This window comes from Poecilia latipinna, unplaced genomic scaffold (genome assembly GCF_001443285.1).
Source record: "Poecilia latipinna isolate Pla-1442-1.1 unplaced genomic scaffold, P_latipinna-1.0 Scaffold157, whole genome shotgun sequence".
NCBI lineage: Eukaryota > Metazoa > Chordata > Actinopteri > Cyprinodontiformes > Poeciliidae > Poecilia > Poecilia latipinna.
In genome coordinates, this window is record NW_015112773.1 from 446,595 (window position 1) to 470,835 (window position 24,241).

At 38.7% G+C, this 24,241-nt stretch overlaps 1 protein-coding gene across 3 annotated transcripts in view; it reads right to left on the bottom strand.

Annotated features, from left to right (window-relative positions):
* sphkap (SPHK1 interactor, AKAP domain containing) overlaps positions 1–24,241 on the bottom strand; it is a 114,802-nt gene that overhangs the window by 44,990 nt on the left and 45,571 nt on the right. Inside the window, exon 1 of one of the 3 annotated variants that reach the window (XM_015029580.1) lies at positions 4,077–4,439. The exons of the other annotated variants lie outside the window; for them this stretch is intronic. Coding sequence (XP_014885066.1) covers positions 4,077–4,111 — 35 coding nt within the window. The 5' untranslated portion in view covers positions 4,112–4,439. Of the gene's footprint in view, positions 1–4,076; positions 4,440–24,241 lie in introns of those variants that run through there. 3 annotated transcript variants of the gene reach the window in all.

Here is a 24,241-nt window from a genome sequence, read left to right on the forward strand (position 1 = left end):
TGGTGAAATGTCTATATTACATCTCCAAGGCAATACATAGAAACTTTCCATAGAAATACAATTTGTGGCCTGTTGCATTGACTTTCACTGCCTTCAATGCCCACACTGGTTGTGCATGTTTAGTGTGTGAGATGCTAAAGCACAGAAAGCATAGTGGTGACACTGTGATGAAAGAAAAGAGAAAAAAAAAGACAAGGAAAAAAAAAGGACAAATTCTAACCAACTGCATTATTCATCAGCAGTTTTGCCGTTACGTGTTTTCCTGAATTTCCTTTGTTCAGCCATAATAAATAAGTCACGTAGTCATGTAGAAAACTATGACAATTAAAAAATGACTTGGAATTTCATAGTTTATTCAGCAAAATGTACTGAACACACTTCTTTGTTAATTTATTGAGCAACCACTTCTATTCTTAGGATGTCAATGGCATTTATAATTCACGAGATGAAATGTGTACTACATGTGCCTGGTCCATACGCCTTGCTTCAGTAAAGGCCTGGGTAAAGCCACCCTCAGGCCACAGTGAACTGCAGAGGGTTGACAGAGTCTCACACTCATAAAATCTAAAATGAGATTGTGGGCTATAAAACTGAACTTAGCCTGAAAAATTTAATGTTCAATAATAGATAAATATTCAAATATTCAAATACCAGGGTTGCACTGCAACCAATAAATTAATTAATTAATAAATAAAAAAGGTCCTAGCATTCTTGGCCAGTGAAAATAAAGCAAAGCACAGGAGCCTGCGGTGAAGAGAGTAACCATGTTAAAAAACCGATACGCTGTTTCACTCCTCAGAGAATTTCATCTTGGGAGAGACGGCCACAGTGTCACCATTTCCATCTTGAAGTGAAAGCAGATGCCAATGAACCACTACCAGAGATGTCTTTTCACTGTTTTATGAAACATACTGTTGATAAAAATACACCATTATACCCATAGTCGGAGAGCATATCGATGCAAAATGAAAAGCTCAGCAAAGTCGCACCTTAAAATCTGGAAACAGAGTATTTCACCAGTGTTATTTATCTGGTTCTCAACAGAAAATCACCCATGCCAACAAAACAATGTTTAACTGATGTTACAAGATAATTGTAATTGTAACAACTGCAAACTGTAACTTTGTGGCAGCTTAAAACAACACTGACTTGGACACCAAATCTACTCAAATCATTGTTTGAAAACAATTTCTATGCATGTGTTAAGTACGAATCAAATAAGTGTCAGTCATTTGAGCATTTCCACACTTTTCACTACAAGTACCCTTAATGAAGACCAGTCTCTAATTGTTTTCATCACTTTTAAATTGCATTAACTCTAACTGATTTAACTTTCTTCTTTTTCTTTTTTACATTTTCTGTTTTCATTGACCATTTACTAATAGATATATATATTAGCATCCATCCTAAAACAGCTCATTTTATGAGCCATTATCATTTCTGTGTCATTCCTGTGACTTTCTGATTGTGTGTTAATCCACCCCCTCCCTCCCTTCACTCTCACACACATCAGCCCTCTTCCTTACATGTACCATCCCTCTACATGAGCATTTCAGCTACTGCTTACCAGGCTCACACTATCTAACATGGTCTCTTTTGCAATCTGTACCTACGTAACGTCTCTCTCTTCTCCTCCGACAATGAAGAATCCCCCAAATCCTGCCTCCTTCTCCAGCCCTTTACCTGAAGTTGTGATGCCAACAGCAAACGTACTGATTATTTTGACACATTTTTCTGTCTTCTTGCATGATTTTTAGTCTTCATTTCTCACAGCTTTTTTGCGCATCCCTTACATTTTGGTGGTTTGTCTATTGCCACTCATTTCCCTCCAATTCCGAACTGCTCAAATGACGAAATCTGATAACTTTGGTCAAAGATGAGGGAAGGGCCTGGAAGATTTCATTGGATTAGTCCAATTTCCTTTAACAAAATCTATCATGAGCTTTCATATGAATAAACATATATATCACACCCAAAAAAGTCACTATATTCTTCAACTATATATTGGGTTTTGTGTTACATATTTGGAGCCAAACTTGTCTTTTTTTACTAGTTTTTTTTCTGAGGTCCATTAGGCCCACACCAGCCTCCTAATTCTCAGGAGTGTGTGTACAGATGTAGCAGCTCTTCTGTTGAAAGCTTACAAGAGAAGACACAATGCTTAATGTTTGAAGGTGTTCTAAGGATCAATTTATTACTGAACATTTCAATGATATAACCTATTCAACTATTAAAGTGAATTAGCTATTAAACATAAATAAATTATGTCAGAAATATAAATTAAACTCTATGAAAAAGTATGCAAATTATTAACCCGGTCTCATTGCTTAAACTATAACAGTTTGTTTGATCAGTATTGCGAAACATAAAGACATAAGGAAACAACATACCACAGTGGTGTTCAAACGTTTATATGTGCCAAAACTGGCACACATAAACAAAATTCATTCAATTAAAAATGCAAAAATTGGTTTATTGTGATTTTTCCTTTTTTTGTGTGTGTGTTTTACCTGCTTGGTAATAAGCAACATTTTTAAGAAATCAGTAAGTTCTTAAAGATCCAAAACATTAAAAACACTTCGGACTGCTGCCTTATTAAAAGAAAAACACAATTCATCAGTTGATTTCTGGTTTGCTGGTCAAATTTTTACCATTCTTGACTTTTAGTCAGGGGGTTGTTCAAAATCATTTCAAGGGCCACAAATGGCCCCTGGGCCGCACTATATGGATACTCCTGACATATCAACTTCTTGTGGTAAAAATCTCCCAATATTACTCAACTACATAAAAGAGAGGGTTCCTGTGATTGAAAACAAATACAAGTGAAAACTCAAAGGAAGGCGTCATTATCCTCTGTTCATGCTTTTACTGAGATAAGCCAACCCAGAGCTTATCTGCAAGAGCATTAATGAGGATCAGTTTGGAAAAATGAAGAGGCTGGGCATGCATATTTAAGCAGGAACATCTGTTTTTCTTTTTACATAATTGACATATTCCAAAGCAAATCAAAAAGGATCTTCCTTTGGAAGCCCCCCATGGATCATATACTGTATCTGCTTGCAGTTTGTCAACATGGATATGTGAGCCAAAGTAAACGGTTCTGCCCTTTAGACAGTAAATCACACACACACACATGTGCTTTAAATAGTCTTCTGGATCTGCAAAAGGCGCATCAAAACAGCCATCCAAACAGTCGTGGTGAATTTCCCGGATGTTCGTAGAAATCCAGTAACGCAGAGCAAATAAACAATTAATTAAATAAATCATGTGTGTGCTATAGCTAAAAAAAAAAAAAAAATCCAAAACTGGTCTTCACGAAGCTCGTGAATATGTCATTTTTAGCTGACAACTAAAGATCAGTGGAGTATATTAGTCACGCTCGATCTCCTCTCCAGTCTTTGCGCTTCAAAACCAACCTCTCCATCACGACACGGGGAAGAGTGACAGCTCGATGCACTCTTCTGCTCCGTGGGCTCCAGCTACCCGTTCAGACAGAGGACACAATTAACTCCTGACATGTCTGTTTCTGGAGGCCTAGTCCGCCGGAGAAATTTTCTGAGCTCACTTCTTCACCACAGCACGTAAAAGAAACGAGAAGCACGGCACCTGATCGCAGGAAATGAGAACTTTTGGCGCTGGACACAATATTTCGCAAAAAAAAAAGAAAAAAAAAAGAAAAAAAAAAGACTGCATTATTTCAGTTTTAATCTGCATCACTTTGTATTTGCAAATGATAAAACGTGACTGTTGCCACAGATCTCGTCCTCTCAGTTCAGCTGACACACAGGGTACAACGCTGACAGGTAGCTTGTGACAGCACTTTAGTTGTGCCTCATGATCACTTCGCTTTCACTACATCCGATGTGACGTCCTACATAAGATGGCAAACTTTATTTTCCACTTTAATAAAAAAACATCTAAATGGCCCGTAGTGAATCATAAGAACAAAAAAATACATAAAAACAGTAAAGTTGTGACACAGACACAACTCTAAAATCACGATTAAGCTTAATTATTTTGGCCTGGTAAATTAGGTGATCATTTAATATTATGCGGGATAATAGGAAGTGTCTTACCTCGGTGTTTTCAGAAGGCACTTTGCGCCTGCCATTTTCTCCAAAAAATACCCCAAGTGCTTGCGCTAACTTCCTCTGCGCGGGATGAAAGACGGGCAGAACCTCAGCACTCTCTCCGATCCAGATGCGCATCCTCCGGTGGAGCACTGAAGGAATGCCAGACTGTTCCAGCGCGATTGGAAAGAAAACTGGGCTGATTTTAGAGCCGTGGTGACAGCAGCAGCAGCAGCCGCAGCAGCAACAACACACTGCCCGTCCTGCGCGTCTGTCCGCAGAGCGAAAGTGCAGCAGCTCCGCGTCGATGAAACCTAATGAGCTGCACGACGCAGGCAAGGACGCGCGCCAGATGAAACCCGCGCATGTGTACAAACAAGAGGCTGTGATGGGATCCCGCGTGGAATAGATTCATAGCTAATGTCAGACCCTTAGGTCTGATTAGCCCTCGAATATGACATCTGATGAATAACACCAATCACTTTAAAACAAAACATTTTTTTTCCCCCATGTTTAGATTTTTTTCGCAACTATCACATCCGATTGGAAACAACTGAGTTTCTGCTCGATGTCCAAAATGAACCATGAGCAGTTCCAAGTCTGACAACACTCTTTAGTGTGGATGTTAGCGAAGGAAGATGCTCCAACAGAATAAGAGCTACTAAACACATTTAGAGAATCGGAATTTACTCAAATACACAGGAAGAAACCATCAAACACTAGAAACCAAACAAGTCAAAGTCCCAGGGCTAGCCCTAATTTGCAGCAGCCCCTCTCTCACTCACAGCGTGACAAAGCCTTTTCTCCTAATTAAAAGCAGAAAGAGAAGAAAAAAGACGTTTTATATCATTTTTATACCTTGTCTTGTCATCCTAAAGGTACTTCAGAACCAGATGAAATCTCAATCATCAGCTTAAAACTTTACAAAACCTGAAATAAAAGAAGCCATAATCCTGACTTGACTCTAACAGAGAAGCTGTGAAAATAACTAAAAGATTGGGGTGACAGCAAGAAAGTCCTCTAACATCACCAAAAATAAATTGTTAAAATATCAGAGCAAAAATGTGTTCAACAATTATACAAAGTGCTTGATATGTGTACTGTGTACTGGCATTATAGCAATCCATTAAGCTATTTATTATCTAGAAGTGTATAATTTTTGACATGTTCATTTTGCTGTATAAATATATATATATTTATATATTTTAATGATACCCCTTGTACAGAGTCCTACTGTCTATTGGGAAATATTTCTGACCAGAAAAATACTTCTTAATTGACAGAACATTATTATTAATTGCATGCTGAATAATCTTGGCCTAACTGCAAATGAACCACTGCGGATGTTTTGTGGCTGATCCTACAGTGGAATTTCTCAGAATGTATTTTTTAGAAGCACAGGCTTTTGTCGCATCTGGGAATTTGCTGCAGAGATCAGTGAGAATGAACTGCAATGATAGCCTGAGGCTAGAAGCTGCTCAACAACAACACTGGTCAGAAAGAAGACATGCCTTAAACCACACAAGAAACTGCAACATCTGATAGAAACTCCCATGGAAGCTATTTTCATTCTACATTTGCTAGAAAACTGCAATTCTAAAATCAATAAATTAAACTTCTTTTTAAAATGATGGCCTCTTTTTGAAGACTCACATCATCCAAAGAATCTTTTCTCACACCCCACTCCAAATTGCCAATTGAGGCTGTCGTGATCTTTTAGGACAGCCATTTGAGACCCTTGAGAATAATCTCTATGTCCTTTAGGTCTGATGGTAAATTTACCTCCCTTTATGTGAGAGGCAACCAAATAGCAGGCACGACCTCCATTTTATACTGAGAATAATGTCAAGGGAGGAGAATGAAGGAAACTGTGAATTCTGAAGAAACCACAGAGAAAGCTGGAGCTTTAATGAGGTTCTGAGAGAGAGAGAGAGAGAGAGAGAGAGAGAGAGAGAGAGAAAATCACTTTATTTTTTGCTTCCCTGTGTTGGCTAAAGTACTTTGCTCTATACGTTCAAAAGAAACCATACCATACCAAGAACCAGCATTTCTTATATTCAAAAAACATTGTTTCTTTGTTTCATGCTTTTATGGTATAGCAGTTCCCATACATCCATTTATTAACACCCATAGCTGAGGTAGAAGGCTTTCCCCATCCAGCACCAGCTACAGTCAATATATTCAACAGATAAAAAGATCCATGGTTTAAATGTACATAATATGAAACATATTACCTAACAAAAAATATTCATGGCTGTATTTATAGTGAACAATGTACTTTTTAGAATAGTTGTAACAATTGACCAAATTAAAAATGAGGCAAAAATAATAAACAGAACTTGTTTTAATACAGTAATCTGTTTTTGTTACCTTTTACAAAGACAGTATCTGGTCCAGTGAAATTTCTTGATAAAAATACCTGCCCCATCTTCACATGTAATTGAGTAGCCCTGTCATTAACTGTAAAAGATAAAAAACACTCAAAATCACTTATTATGGAGTGCATAGTAAGTGTGCATGATGCACTGCAGCACTAGGTGGTTGCTTAAAAAAATCAATGGGGAGTTTGTTTGTTGTAAAAATAGACTAAAGTAGAATTTCATGTACAGTTATGTAACTTAGCACATCTTTTTCCCAAATTTGTATTAATCCAGTATATTATTACATTTGCAGTGTCAGAACTTAGACTTTCAATTTCCCTAAAGTGTTTATGAAACGCCGTTTTAATTATAAAGATGTTTCAGCCAATTTGGGTTCTGGCCAAAAACAGAACCTCACAACAAGCCATCTGAGATGTTGCTGTTAGGCGGTGTGCATGATGAGCGACCTTAAAAGTTGACCCATATAGAAGTCACCACAATCCCTGGATCACCTGTGCTGTCTAAATATAGATGCAGGATCAACAACATGAATGCCGGCGAACTCCACAAAACCAGACCTATTTATGAATGAGGGAGTTTAACAGTTTGTTGAAGCATAGACTATGGACAATTTAGGGTAGGCAGTTAGTTTATGTTTTTGGACTTTGGGAGGAATCCAGAGTACCGAGAGAAAACACATCCAGTGAGAGAACATGAACCGTCTCTGCAAAAAGACGTCAAGCTGTGATTGCCATTCTAGGACCTTTTTGTTTCAAGGGAAAAGTACTACCACCATGCAGCCTGACAATCAAATACATCTTTTGAAAAATAAGCATTAGTTGTCAGTAAGAGTTCTGCAACTTGTCTCATGAAGTTAGGTAATTGTGGAGAATGGTAGATGAGTTAGACAGAAGGTTTAGGGGTTCTTTCAACATGTCAGGAATCTGCTATTGGTGTCGGTCCCACTCTGACTAGCTGCTAAATCGAGACTCCAGGGGAAAATGCTTTGTGTTCATGTATACTGAGGTTGTGTTCACCACTGACTACTCATAACCATACTCCAAAAACCTAAATTACCAATTTAATTTTGATTTGGCCTAAAGAAGATCAGTGCATTTAGAATAATTGCAAATATATCTTAATAAAGAAAAAAAAAAAAAAAAAAAAAAAAAAAAGATCAGTGCAGTCCATGTATCAAAATGTCTTGTGCCAGACTGAATTCACCATTTGGACCAGGTGTATTTACCAGTTGAGACAGAAAGTGAAAACTTTATAGCACTTAAAGTACAAGTATATAACTACAACACATGACTAACCAAACAGACTGTAGAACACTTTCTAGTACCACAGGGTAGCTAAAAATGAGTTATTCACATCTAATGTAAGTATGTTTTTTTTTTCATCATTTGTCTTTGCTTCTGAGAGACTCTCTTTACACACTCTGCTTCAGAGCATTGTGAATTGCTTCAAGATAAATCTGACTGCTCTTGTGTCATTTGCGCGTTTTATCGTCCTCCTGGGCTCTCTGGGATGAAAGAGTTTTCACCCCATCTTGGAGCATGGCCACTGGAGGCAAGAACACTTATCTTAAGAAGTGCTTGGACAATACATCAAATGAAATTGCTGAAAGCTTATTTGAAGCTCGCCACAATCTTCTGTTGGCAGCTTAAAATTATGCTGGGAAAAAATGTGATGAGGTATAAATGAACGTGGCTTTATTGCCTAGGAAGCAACGTTTGGTGTCACGTGTGGTTCCAGACGTGAGCTGCCAGGAAAATGCAATACATTGTGACAGTATTCATACCTCTTCGGTTTCAGTTTGCCACACTCCAACCACAAAACTTCTACTACCAAGTCACTGAGTGGATGGTGTGTTCAGAGTGATGTACAGTAGTTTTTTTTCTGTTTTAAATCTACACCGAAAAGTGAAATCTTAACCAGAACACCTTCTTTTTCAATGTCTCCTACATGGTTTGTGACAAATGTAGGTTTGTAACTCTTTGCCACTCCTCCACATAATCTACATTTGGGGAGTGTACAACAAATCACCAGTTTCTCCATCCTGACCTGTAGATCTTTGGCTCTCTTCCAGAGTTACGATGGACCTATGATTAATGCTGCCTGTCCACTTAGACATGGCTGTGTCTCACCGGGTTTGCAGTTTTGCCGTTTATTTTCAAATCTTGCAATTATGCTTTATAACTTAACCCTGCTTACTGCATATGCACAAGATTCTCTCTGCTCTGTCTGCTAAATACCCTGATTTTTATTAAGCTTTTGTTCTTTCATGATCTCCAACAAATCTGAGGCAATCACAGTTTAGCTGCATTTATGCTGTGATTAAATTACACACAGGTGAACTTAACTTAGGTGAGTTTTTAAGGCTGTTGGTTGCACAGATTTTTATTTAAAGGTATCAGAGTTAAGCGGGGTTAATGCACTCTACACTATTCAGATTTTGTATCTGTATAAAAGTTTGAAAGTAATGCAATAAGTTTTGTGAGTACTTTTGCAAGACACTGCAAGCTAGCACAACCTAAATACTAACATTTAACTCGGGTAGCAACACAAAGCATCAGTGTTGTCTGTGTGGTGTGCGCGTTGTTGGCACTCATGACACTTTAAAGCTGTTGCTTCTGCCTTATTTCGGTAGGGAAGTGCAGAGGTTTAGAACTGAGACACTTTTAAGGAGTTGCATAGCAACAGAGAGTCAGTTTCGGTATTTCAAAGGAGTCAATAGGCCAATAATAAACAACAACCAGCGAGAGATAATCAAAAACACAAAGAACAGTTGGATGTGAAGCAGTAATTTAATCCCCTCAAATAAACATTTCTTTTCCTGCGCTGGCTCCCTCAGTGTTTACCCATATCTTTTTTCCTTTATTTACAGTTTTCAAGTGAACATTTCCCCTCTCTATCCCACTTCCTCTGCCATTCTTCTCCCCACTGCTTCTTGCCTCCTCTTTTAATCATCTGGATGGTGCCCTTCACACATCTTAATCCAAAGGCTTTTCAGGGTATGAACTAATCCAAGGCAGGCTTTCTTAAAATAAAAGATGGAAGAGCAACCAAAGTGAAGATGAAAGCACAGACTCGTCGGCAGAGAGGAGACATCTGGGGGAGCTCAGTGTGGAAACCGAACGCAAAGAGAGCCGACGGAGGTGCACAGTCTCTTTCTCTGTGGAAAATGTGTTAAAAAAAAAAAGTCACCGAGGGATATTTTTATTCTAGTGGTGTAGTACAGAGCAGATATGTCACGTGGAAAGAGGAAAGTGAGGTGAGAGGAAAAGATGTGATGATGATTCTGAGTAGCTGTGACGTGGAGAGATATTTATAGAACAGGGTTTAAATCACTGCATTTGAAAGGCCTGCGAGCAGCCGGTGAAAGTTCACGGAGCAAATAAGTCATGGTAACGATTAAAATAAGCATGACGCAGCATACGTTGAGGTAGGAATTTTGAAGCTAGTCTCAAACAGTTTGATGTTAAGGCACCATTTGTATAATTTGAAAAAGAGATTCCTGAAATTCTTTGAAATTACGACGGCTGCATCCATCTTTGTAAAAATTACAACACGTATTTTCGTCCACTTTGGCAAATAGGAAGCAACAATCATAAAGTAGTGAAAGTCAAGTATCAAAGGGGATGAGCTTTCAAAAGGCAAAGAGGAATGCCTCAGATCTGATGCTGCCACTTCAAAATCACAAACGTAAAAAGTCTGGATGGAAAAATTTAACGCGCTAGGATACAAGAAGAAGGCTCCACGTCGTATCATCTGAGGCGAGGCAAATCTTTCTGAAGCAGGTGATTTTAACAACATTGTAGGCAGGATTACAGGCCAAAAAAGAAAGCTCCAACTAAACACACTCTAGTTGTTATGAATGAAAATGTTTTTGTTCATCGAATGAAGTAAAAAAAAAAAAAAAAAGAAAAACTTCTGTGATGAACATTGTGGTGCAGGAGCATATGTCTGACTGTTTGACTGAGTTTAGCTGTGTTGAGACCAATAAATTGATAAAAAGTTGGGCCGTGGCTAGACTGTGGAGTTCAGCAAGAAGCGAGACGACATGATGTCTCTTTGGTTGATCAAACACCAACTGGGTCTCTGCCCTCTCGAAAATGTGCGGGGTCTCCCCCTGCAAAAGCTAAAAAAAAAAAATCCCATACAAAAACCAGGAGAAAAGGCAGTGCTTTTCAAAAACATGCACGTCACTGAAATCTAGTCACACAGGAATATTTTTGGGACTTGGCAGAATATTGGAAAGATAACGAAATACACTTTTCAAAGTTTATGCATAGGAAAAGCTGAAAAATATATCATACATTTGCATGAGTGATCAAATTATAGATAATTGTCTCAACAAAACGTTCAAGTCTACTGGGGATAAGTCTGTATGTCAGGAAACCGTTTTAGTTGTGTATCAGTATTGGCCTGTATGTATCGCCATACATTTATCCATCTATTCTGGCCCTGCTGCTCCCCACTATTGCACATGGTTGCACCACCAGCATCTTTTTTCTTGAACTGCGTTCTTTTGGTTTTGTTTCAATGATGTTTTTCTTCTTGCTGCACCCACAAGAAATGTCAAATTTGCTTAACATTTTGTTTAAGTTTTGTTTATCACAAGGGTTTCATTTATGTTTTTGATACAATTAAATTCCTTTCTTTTCCAGAGATAAGAAAAGGTGATATTTAAAAAAAGGTGAATATTTACTAAAAAAGAAATGAATATTTAGAGCCAAGTCCTGATTGTTTCACTTGATTGTATGTTGAGAAATTAAATAGGTGATTTTATGTCATATTCAACGCAAAATCTTCATGCTGCAGCCATCGAGTGTCCCAGCAACGACCCACAGCTGGAGGCTACGCAGTTTGCACGTCACAAAGCTGCTCTTCTTTGAAATCCTGCAATATTCACACAACTGTGCTCAGAAAGGACTAAACATGTGTTTATGACCATTAGAGGTTAGAACTGGAAACACTACATTTGCAGGCTGTCACAAAATTCTTGGAAGCAATTAAAGGTAATGGCCTTGTTAATCAGAGTAAACATGGGCCCCACTCCACCTGATTTATTTTTGGTTTAACCTTTTCATCCATCTTATTTTCCACCTGCTCTCTTGTTCTAATAGAAAATTATGATTATGGAACCTGATCGTTACGATCACATAAAAAGGTTAATGATGGCTAGAGTTACCGGTCCAAACAATAACCGAAAAGGGAGCGTCGAGGTTGGGGCAGCAATTTTGCTCGGTTCAAATCTCTGCCTGAGTGCATCATGTCGCTGCGTCGCTGAGCAAAACACTTAACCCGACTTCCCCATGTGTAAATATGCTGGTGTGACTGTGAGATGGTGGCGGTCTGGAGGGACCGTAGGCACAAAATGACAGCCATGCTCCCACTGCCGAATGTGACTGAGGAGGGAAGGAATAACACAGGAAAATGTAAAGCATCGTTGAGTGTCTAGAAAAGCGTTAATAGGAGACTAATGTGTTATTATAAATTTAAAGTTATTGATCTGTCCAGTACAGCGGAATGTTTTTTCTGGTTATTCTTGACTACACTCAAGTGAAATGCATTATTAAAAAACTTTTAATTTTTAAGTACTTTTAATTCCTAAGGGGTGTTGAAAGTACGTGCTATAGAACTTTTACTTTTACTGGTAATATTTGACCAGTAGGGTTAGTATTTTGACTCAATTAATAAAACTGAGTGCTCTATTTATCCAGCTCTCTTAAGGTGAAGTCACAGCATTTAACTTGCATCATTGCAATATTTAGTATTTTCTCTTGATCAGTTATTGTGCTGTAGTCTGACTACAGATTACTGCACTGCAGCTGTCAGATGGCTTCGGGTTTCCCTTTAGAGTCACTGAATGGTCAGTTCAGTCACAAAAAGTTTATTTCTGAAGTTCTTTAAAAACTTATTTGCGATTTCTGCAAGCAAATAAACTGAACATGTTGTAGGGATTTTAGGCTTGTCAGACGAGCATTTTTCTTGAAAGGAGACTAACCAATTTATGAGCATTGCAATATAAAATCTTACCGCAGATCACATAATCGTTAATTTTCCACATGAAAGCCAGACTTCAACAACATTGAGCAGAATGGTGCTATGTTACCATCAAATGCGAGACCATTCACAACCTCAGACTATTTAGTTGTCCTTTTTTTAAAAACTAAATCAGTTCATGCAACAATTTTTAATTCAAGAAGGAACAAATTAGACTTGTGAAGAACAGCACCTCTTTTGAAACAGAGAAAGGTATTGTGAGGCCTTGGAGCGAGTCTAATTTGCATTGTTATGTGGTCATTTGTGTTTTGTAATAATGTGAAAGAAGCCTGGATGAGCCGCAAATGGTGACGATGAGCATCAGTAGCTCGGATTACTTGGACAGCGGTACACAGTGCTGACTGAACACTGACCTGGAAAATACTGTGCATGTAAAGATAACCGGTTCTAGCCAATTTAATAAACTAATCTTAGTTTATGAAGCTGCATTTCACTGCCATAAAGACGTAACAAATATGTAGGGAATGCAGCTTCAATGTATGCCAAAGCTAAATATCTCATAGAAGTAAACTCTATATGGAACATTTACTAAATTGTCTTGTTCAAATTTCATCTTCCAGTTAATTCTATAATTACTAATATTTTATTGGCTTTAATAAATAAGTCTGACGCTAAATGTCAGTCTTTTTTAATTGCTTTGTTTATTTATCTATTCCATTTTCTGTCAACCTTTGATTAACAGATGCCTTCTAAACAGCCTTTTGTGTTCACTGTACTCTGAATTTGGGTTGGATAGTGTGCAAAAGTTCAGATGGTGCAGTGAGTTTTCTGGGAGAGGTTGATAAAAGCCAGGGTGGCAGGTGGGCTAATAACGCCGGCTGCACAGAGCTGCTCTGCACCGCAGTGGGTGTCGGGAGGAGGAGGTGACAGATTGTAGTTTCCGGTTTCCTGTTGGAGGACTGCTGACAGGTTCGGGTCGGGCACAGCCAGACGCCTCGCCTGAGCCAAGTTAGTGACAAATCTGCAGAGCAACGTGATGATATGTTTTGAGTTATGCAGATGAGATTTAGCATTTAGGATCATATACGTAGATAGGATATGCAGAGTTTACATAGATTTCCTGGTGGAACCAAGGAAAACTCGAGTTTTTCTCAAAGTTGGAAGCCTGATAGGCAGGTTGAGGACGGAGCATTTTGCTTCCCGTGTTTTCTCAATAAATCGTTCTATTTCTTTTTTCATTTCCTCCAGTGAACAGATGAGCAAAGAGCCAGAATGGGCCAGAAATTACACTCTTACTTTTTTATTTTTATTTTTTATTTATTTATTTTTTTAATCTCACAGAGATGAGAAGCAAAAGTTGATAATGAGCAGAGATTGAAAGACGCATCAACTAAATTATGGGTCTAAATTTAAATACCATCTGTCCCTCCCTCAATTAGATAATCCCGTCGATAAAAAGAAGAATATTAATCTAGGACAAGCATGCAAATCACCCATTAAAGTGTCAAACACTGCATGACAGTAAAAGTGGCACAAGAAGTAAAGCTTGGGGTTTATTTCTGTTCATTTTTAGAGTGTAATATGTTTTTGCTTCAGAAGAAAATAATGCCGAAAATGCCGTAACCCATTACAGAATTACAAGCTTCACAACACAAGCTGATTTGTTCGTTTGTCTTCACATAACTGCCCTAACCTCATTAACACTATGCAACAAAGTGAGTTTAAAAAAATGTAAACACTCTGAAGTAAAAACTCAAAGAGCAAAGCAAAAAAGGAAAAAAAAGAAAAGAAAGAAAATTGTATTTCTTTGTGAAGTCTTCATCGGTCAGTGTCTGACGGTCACTGAGAATCACAACCTTTTCTGTCACTGTTGGTCAGACGTAGCTGTGAGGAGCATGCGTCAGCAGGCGCTGGCCAAAGGCTTCACAAACGTACGGAGGAGGAAACGCAGCCAGCATCAAGAGAAAACCTTATTAACATTCACAATTAACATGAGGAACAAATGGACTAACAGGTGCTTGGACTCCACAATCCACTTATTGCCTGTTACTGGCAACAGACTCGACGAAGGTCAAAGCCGAGTCATAATTACGGAGAGCTATGCATTATGGCAAAACAAAGGGGAGACTGAGAGCTCTCTTTAAAGGTTAACTATGCAGTCTGTTGTGCATACTACATCTAATAAGCAAAACAAGCCTGGGCTTATTTAATTAAGAGCCTCTAACATAAGCAGAAACATGATGGAGATTATTACTCTGGGGTGCAGGATCATAATGAGTCAACGGCATATACTTATGAAAGAAGTATTCTCTGATCTTATAAAAAGTTGAGTTGTAAAACATCAGTGTATAATAGTAAAGTGTGTATTTTTGTATATGTGAATGTTAGGAATAGTTCGACTCATGACGAGACATTTATATATCCACTCTGAAAGGTATATATTTAATGAAATAGAAAGTTTCATTAAACAGTTAAGCTGTACAGTATGTGCACGGACACCAAAATGCTTCCTCGATATCACCGGACATTGTCCCTGGACACTTGACATATCAGCTGCACAGGTCCGATGTGGCGGGGAGGAAGCAGCTGTGACATTATGCTGCTGGGGCACTGTTTATTTTCTCTTAAAAATAATTACGATGTATACCAACAACAACAAAAGCATAATTAATACATGTGAGAGATCTGAGACTTGTATATTATTTGCATGTGCAGGTAAATAGTTCAGGAGATAAATGCTGTTTTAGTGATAGAGACCAGTTCAAGATCAACACATAAAATATTTTGACCTTTTAACGTTTGGTGAAAACAGACTGATAGTAAGCTGGGACAGGAGCTGGACAGGAGCTGGACAGGAGCTGGACAGGAGCTGGGACAGGAGCTGGGACAGGAGCTGGACAGGAGCTGGACAGGAGCTGGGACAGGAGCTGGACAGGAGCCGGACAGGAGCTGGGACAGGAGCTGGACAGGAGCTGGACAGGAGCTGGACTGGAGCTGGACAGGAGCTGGACAGGAACTGGGACAGGAGCTGGACTGGAGCTGTGACAGGAGCTGGACTGGAGCTGGACAGACCTCAACGCTGAGGAAAGAGCTGAACCAAAAAACAACGCTCTGAATTTACAAGTCCAACTTCAGGTATGGCCAACACATGTGAATCATGACAACTAGATCCCAGGTACAAGCAACTAGCATGAGCAACTTCATTGGGGTAAGTCGTTAAAAATGGGTTGAAGAAATCCATTATCTTGAGGACACTTGGAGAACACAATGGATGAATCCCTATTGTTAGAATACACAAAGACTGCACCTTTATTATTTATGTCTATACTACAGGAAAAAAAGTACCAACTCTGGTTGACATAGAAACTAGGTTTTCCTTCACAACATACGTGAAATGGAAAAAAAACAAAAAACTACAAAGACTAATATCTTAGCTGCAAACTTTCACATGTAGGAAAAATGTATGTGTCATGCAGCTTATCAAGAAAGAGTCACATAAAACTGGTTGCCACTCAGAATGGATTTGGACAGTGTAAGTTGATATACTTATAGGAAGAAAGTAAAAAAAAAGCTCAAATTATTCATATGGATAAATCAAACAAGCCACAAGATGGCACAGATATTTCCTTAATTCTATACAAACATGCCAAGGTAAAGGTGAGGGGAACAACTCCACATGATACTTTTTAGATAGAAGTTCATTCTTCCCCGCCAAAAGACTTTATGGTCCAATCTCAAAGGCAAGAGGCTAATTGTAAAAGCACTCATTGTCCTCCTCAATAGAGTCTAAACAGCAGATATGCTGTACACCCGAAAGCTGATCAGTCATTACCATACCTAGCAAAGAGTTCCCAGAGATCAATATCATGGTCCCATGATCACTAACGCCTACTTCATTACCCCCGACTGAGAAAAGGACCCGACGCAGCGCTGTCTGACAGCAGTGGAAACAGTCATCCATCATTTATTGCCACCTATCAAATCTGCAATCACTCAAGGCCACAGTGAATGAGGGCAGCCACTGTGAAGACGGCTTCCTTTGGTTCAGAATCTGGTGCGCACACAACGCTGCACGTGAATTATGACCAGTCTGAATGAAGAAATGGTGGTAAAGATTCCCACTGTTTAAAGATTCATAAAGAATGGGAAATATTATGAATGGAGAGAGGGAGAGAGAGAGAGGCGTGCACAAGCATTATGTCTCATGTGCAAGATTTATCAGCATCATTTATTAAAATCTGGGACAGGTTGGCCATCCTGGCTGCAAGAGGGGAGAAAAAGTCTTTCTGGCAGCTTAGGAGGCATGAAATCACCTGGTGAGAGAGGGGATAACACAGATGAATAAACTGTGAGTGGGAATATTAATCTCAGGAAAACATCTGTTCTCACGGAGGAGGAGAACGGGGAGAGAGAGAGAGAAAGCTCCCAGCTGCAGCTGACTCACTCCGCCTTTCCGTACTGATCCACGCTGCTTCATCAAACAGCCAGCCTCCATACGCAGCCCCATTTGTTTTCACCCCTTTGGTGTGAGTTTGCGTTTGGTTTCAATCTGATGCGGTAATGTCGTGCTTTCATGTTTCAGTAAACACATACTGTATATACGATATTCTTTTTCCCCTGCCTGAAAAACAAAACCTCCGAAGCAAAGTAAACATTATTTTGTGTGTGTTTCTCCTTTTGTAAAATGGAGTGAAAACATAATTTGCAGTATCTTAGATGTTACACAAGCCAAAAGCCTTCAGAAGTCTATTCAGGTGCCTGAGGTCAAAGGCCATCCAATGACTCCAGGAAATATATAACCCTGTAATTTGTTGAGGGCTCAAGGATGAAAACGTGTTTGCCCCACTAAAGGCCCAACCAAGTATTGAGTGAATAGAGATAAAATATATTTCAGTAGGGTGATAATTCTGTTAAAAATCAGATTTTTTACAGCCTGCTAAAAACCAGCCCCTTACTCCAAACTTTGGCTTATACAGAAGGTCTGAATCCTCGGATATTGAGAAATGATTGCTTGCTGGAGGCGTGGGCTCTGTTTGTATTTTGACTTTACCCAATCGCTGACATTTTTCATGACATCCGCAATGTGCCAGCTTGACAGCGAAGAAGGCTCTCCATGAAGCCTACAGGAAACTGTGTGAGCTGCAAACAACCAAACCCTGCAGGAAAGACAGCTGTGCAGAACTGACCAACACCCTTTCCAGAAAAAATGTCCTAAACATTCCTCTTGCTCCAATTTCAGCTTCTGTGTGTTTGGAAAAGTGGTTTCATTCATTTCCTCCACCGTCACCGGTAAGCTAGAACCAAAGGCGAACTACAATTCAAAAATCATATTGTTCACAACTCCTCCTCCTTCTGTTTGCTGATTGGCCAGGATGAAATGCATCCTGAGGAATCAAACTCAAATGGACAAATCCCAGGTGGAGCACAAAGTAGATTGGAATTGAACAGAATGATGGCAAGGCTGGCTTTTTTTTTTTATTGATCTATTCTAATTTTTGATACGTGCAATGAAACTTTATAAGTTTCACTTTCTAAAATGAGTGACAGTTGTTTTGTTTTTTTTCCTTATTTATCTTATGGGTGTCATTCTTTTCCTGAACCTGTCAGCAGTTGCAACAAAATAACGATAAACATCATTAATAAACATCTGGCAGGAAAAATAAAAAAAATAAAAAAATAAGTGTTTGGTGAAAAAACATTTGAGTGACAACAGAGTGTGTGCTCGGTGTGGCAAAAAAAAAAAAAAGAAAAAGCACAGCAAATGGTGAATAAAAATATTCTTACTACACTGTTTAGATAGGACGGCCCTCCTACGCTCCCCTTTGCTCCTCTCACTTGCTCTCCTCGCTGGAGGCGGCTGAGTGCTCCTAATCAGCAATCATTTGAAAGGTCATGAAGGAGATGCCTGTGGGAAAGGCTGCTGGCTGGAAGCTAACAGTTTGTCTCAGTCAAACTGTGTAGTACGCTGGCACTTACAGAGTTGCAGTTTAACTCAGTTGGCTTTAATATCGCCTTCATGACGTTGTTCATGTAACGCTATCCGGACCCGGTATCACGACGGTGTTTCACATTAAATAAACGAACAGACACCGTTATTCTAATCGCCTCGTCGTAAGAGGACTTAGACCAATGAAACAAGATTCAATTAATGAGATCAGTGGCGCTGACCAGCAGGAGTTTTTGGCTTCACGTCATTGCATTCGAAGCAGATGATGCCACCGATTTTAACTTTGCGACAATAAACGTGATATATATTAATTTTATGTATGTGAGAAAAGTTGTATGTTCACTAGACATTCTCAAAAAAGAAAAAAAACCTAAAGATATTGCTAAATTAATGAAATCTCTGCACTAAATGGGTTCATTCCCATGGTAGCACGTTGTAATGTCACAGCAGACTGCAAAGTATTTTGTCTATTTTGTCAGACCAACACTAAGCGGTACAATAAGTGTGAAGCAGAAAGGAAATAATATATTTTTTTATTTGACCTCTTCATTCTGAAACCCCTAGATAAACCATCACAGTGCACACAGTTCGTGGATATGGTTGTGACAAGTTCAAAGCTGGGTTAGGTTGTAAAGTAAAATCCCATCTCTGAACACACCTTGGAGAATAATAGTTTTATCCATCAAAAGGAAATGGCACAGCTGAAAACTTACCAAGACACGACTGCCCAACAAATTTGACAATGCTGGACAAGAGGAGCATCAAATAAAAGCAGCTAAAAAGCTTAGGGTGCTCTGCCGTAATGGCCATTGAGTTCTTGATCACCTCTTATATAAGTTCTAATGTTGATGAATAAATCTGGTTTAAAGTTCTACAAATGATTTCTTGTCTAGTTTTTTTCTCTGATGCTCACTGACCCTTAAGATCCTTCAAAGAGCGATTTAAACTAAACTCTGGCTTCCAATCAAGCTGAAGAAGCATCAGTGGAAATCAGATGCTTGATTTTGAAAGTAATAGCTAAAGGAGTGAGCACTTACGTAAACAAAATAAATAAATAAATAAAAAAAGCAAAATCATGTGCTTGTTGGTCTCTTCTTGACATCCAAGCAAGAAGGTAACACCTGGACACATCCTGGTCCTCTGTCAAAGCACCCATTCCATCACTTGGACAAAGTCTTTCATGTGAGCTGCGAGTGCCTTTACTGTCTCTGTGTCTATTGAGCCCACAGTAATATTTCCATCACTCTCTTCATTTACATGTGGACCTGAGCTTGTTAGGCTGACATAACTGCCCCAGGGGCATCACCAAAATAGCTGCTGCACGCCAAAGCTTGCCTCCACAACAACTTTATAAAAGATTGCTTCCTGGTCTAGAGCTGTAACTTGCTGAATTTCACATGTTGCTTGGCAACCTCGCAGTGAGGAGAGGATTCAGCCACAATAAGATCAAAGTCAGCATAACAGCTTAATTAGCGAGCCATAAGACGCCGACGGGCAGAGCCCCAAATTTAGCCTCGTTTGCAGTCGTTCAGCAAGCACAAACTGGCTTCACGTTATTGTCGAGTCCACTTTTATGCCCCAGACAAGTTAAAGCGATCAACCAAAACTTTGTATCACCGTCTTTGACTAATTGCACAGACTGATTTGAACAATTTGCGCACTTTAGTGGAGTTTGTAATCGAAGTATAACCAAACTGCCTTTTATAATTGAGTGGGATGAGATCCAGTCTGCGTACTGAGAGGTGCTGAGACAGATGGCTGAAGCCAGATTCACTCAGGCGTCCGACAACCACAGTGAGGCCTCCGGTGCAGATACAACAGGGTCCATCTGATCCTTAAAACCACAGAGCATCTGCTGAGGCAGTTTGCTGTGTGCAGTGGTGGGACTATTTGTACGTGTTCATGCAGGGCAAGTCGCATCCGTTCTGACTCGTATATGCTTGAATGCAATCAGAAATGTGAGCCAGTGTTTGAGAGCAAAACTGCATATGTTCCTTCCTGCCCTCTGACATCATCAGCAGGAGCTAACTTGGCAAAAGACTTTGCATATCACCTTGTAGAATATTATACCGCAATAAAAACCACAATAAAATGGAAATCTCGGATCATCCCTGTAACACATTTTGACATCAGCAGGGAAATGGGCAAATGAGTTCATCAGACCGTTTTCAACTTGACCCCATGGCCAGAAACTAAAAATCAGCGTTTCCTCTAATCAGTGAACACACCATAAGTGCTAAAACATGGCACTAACAACAACACCTTCAGTGCAGAAGCTGTTACTGAGAGAAGGGAACACAAAATATTTCAGTATTTGTGAAAACAGAGGAATATGTCTAAGAAGCTATAGATTTTTTAAAAAAATAAAAGAGCAAATCGGCTTTGCAATCAGACAGCTACAGTAGAAAAACAGACGTTGAGAGGATTTGTTCTTGTATTTTTCCCATAGAAGACTTTTTCAAAAATGAGAGGATGCCACGGGATTTCAAATCGTACCTGTACTGTGTATGCTGAATTAGCAAAGGGACAGTGTGACTGGGAGCTGTCTTCACCAGATACTAGTAAGAGGCAATGTGTTAAAAAATAAGTTCTGTATCCTTGAACTTTTACCTCTTTGTAAATGATGATTTTGCAGGTGCTACATTTCAACATTTATCAATTATAGTTCTTAAAATGAAATCAGAATCAGAGGTGCTGTGGTGGCGCAGGGGCAAAGCACAACCCATATATTGAGACCTTGGTCCTTGCAGAATGCAGATACGTTGGGTCAGAATAAAAGATTATTTGTAGAAACAAAGGCAAAAAATTATAGATTGGCACAACACACACACACACTCAACTGTACTAATGACATTTTATTTAGTACTTTTAAATTGATTCAAATAATTAGAATAAATTGGATGAATAAAAAACATAAGCCATAATGTACTGCTGCTCTACTGACTAGAGACTCCAGTCCTCTTGCTTTTATAAATTCACACTGATATGTTATCCTGAATCAGTACTGAGAGTTATCATTGTCAAACGAATAAAATGCATTGTTTAAATATTACAATGCATTTTGTAATATGCATTGTAATATGCATATTATTCCCATAGAAGACTTTTGATAAAAGTCTTCTATGGGAGACTTTTATCAAAAGTCTCCCATAGTCTTCTATGGCTTTTATCAAAAGCCATAGAAGACTTTTGATAAAAGTCTTCTATGGCTTGTGTGATGCTTGCATTTTTCCCATAGAAGACTTTTGATAAAAGTCTTCTATGGCTTGTGTGATGTTTACTCCCGCTCATACATCAAAACTTTTTCAACTACGCGCATTGGTTTCAAAATATAAAGCCCCCAGTCGGGTCTTATGGCTAAAAATCAGCTTGTTTAATTTTTTTTTTTTTCTAATACAAAAATAGCACAATTATATGTGTCATGACCAATATTTTTTTTCTTTCACTGATTTGCTATTTAATCCAATCTAATTCAAAAGACAGCTATAAAAAAAAATGAGGTGAAGGAAGGACAGAGGCAAAAAGCAGAGCAGACAGGGAGGACAGCATGGCTGCACTCAGAGCCATTAGCGCAGTTTCGCTTAATGATAAGCTCAATCATGCAGAGAAACAAAGAGAGGAAGATGAGAGAAAATCATTGCTGATTTACACCTGCTGTTAAACATCCCATCTTCTCTCTGATTAGAGACTACTTCAGGCATGGACCCCGGAGCAATAATTATATGCTTTCTGTGCCACACACCTGCGTGACAAGCAACAGCTAGATCCAACCAAGGACACAGCACTCACAAGAAGAGCTCTTGATTTGTGTCAATTGTGCAATTTTATCATAGCAAAGCCAGCATATGGGCTTTAATAAGGGGGGATCCTTTCATCAAGCATAAAGTCAAAGTTCTGCAGAGATCTCAGCTGGATTACTGTTTAGCTTCAAATTACAGTCAGATTACAATGAATAAAAAAAAACATGAGTCCAATGTATTGTTAAAAAAACAATTCTGCTGATGCCAGAACGTTTAGTTTTACACAAAGTGTCTTGAGAAAGTCTCAGTCTCCTTGAACAATACTTTTAAAGTCTTGCCACAGATTATCAGTCAGATTAAGCTGTGGATTAGAGCTGTTGTGCTGCAGAAGGATAAATCCCCACTCCAGTGTTTGACCTTTGACACGTTATTTCATCCAGAATCTCCCTCAGTCCATCTATCTCCGTAAACTCTGAACACCTTCCCTGTCTCTTCGCTGAAGTGCAGCATCCTCACAGCATGATGCTGCCACCACCTTTTTTGAAGTGGTGGTAGTTTTTTGCTACTCACAGACTGAACTCAACATGCACTAGTTTGGTTCAATCAAACTATTTACCAACTGGGAGATTCTTGAATCTGCGTTACATTTTATAAAGACTGAATAAATCGACAAGTCACGCTTCTAATTCTTATTGGAAAAATGTTTCTGAATCCAGGTATCATTTTGTTTTCGTTCTCCAGTTTTGCACTTCTTTGGTTTGATTGATTAAAAAATTTCCCAAAAAACACAAATAAGCTTGTGTGACGTGACAAAATGTGAAAAGGTTTAATGGAGAAGAATAATTTTGCAAGACACATTAAATTGAAACTGTGCAGTCAGTAAATGCAGCACAAAATGTGCCTATAATGTACTTGGTGTCATTTTCTTGTAAATTATGTATTAGTTAATTATTTTTCTGCATTACTCACTGAGGGAATTTACTGCATTCAACGATGAGACTGACAGCTCTCCAACATGACTTATGCGTTTTTTAATGTGTTTTTCCGATGTGTATGTTCACTTTTACATAAAGACAATAGGGAATTTAATCATAAAAAATAAACAAATATAACTCCTTGTAGGAGGCACCATCTGGATGCAGACTTGAAAAACATTTAGATATTGAATTACCAGTGCTGCTTACTCCACTTTACTGCTGGTGCCGAACAGCCATATTTCTGTATGTGTTTGTGATAAAGAGAAGATATTTTTACACTCGAAAACCTAGTTTTCAAGTGATTTTTTTATTCATTTATTTTACAAAGAACACAGTATTTATATTGGACAATTTTAGGCAAAGTTACAAGCACAGCTTGATACCAATATTAGGTCTACTTGACAGATGAATATTATAAATCTCTGAATCGCACGCGAGTTGCGCTGTTATACGTTTTTTTTTAATCTATTACCAGTTTAATTCTTCTGCCTCCAACAGCTTTAGCACCATCCTAACATGGTTAACAAGGATATCTAGCAGTTTACTGCACCATATTTGCATCATTACTGACAGCCTGCTGTGATTGTTTATATATTTGGCCAACCAAAACCACCAAACTGGACCACAGTTTGTCAATTTATCACAGAATGTGTCACATCCAAGCTCTTAAAAACATGGTTTAATTTTTCAGATTTAATGAGAAACTTAAGATTTCCATTACATGACAATGTAACAGAATTATAGCTGTAGAAATGCAAGTCTTCGAAAAGATTAAGCACCATGCAAACTATGGTAGAAATAGTTTATGGTCGTCATGGAAGAGAGTTTGACCAAACTCTGAGCTGCTAAAGCAACCTTTTTCCTTTTTTGTGATGCTACTTGTAACTGATTAAAGTTTTGCAGGGAAATGCGTGATTAAAATAAACATGTTGAGAGTTTTAAGTAGTAGGCAATGTGTATAACTTGCATTGAAGGTCTGTGCAGACACAAACAAAACATGAAATATTGCTAAGTTATGAAGTTTGAAGTCATTAATTGTCCCATAAAGATGCTGAGTCCAAAATATCTGCACAGACTTACTGCATCGATTGAAGTCGTTGCTGCTCAGGATGGAAAAACTAGTTAATAGATCAAA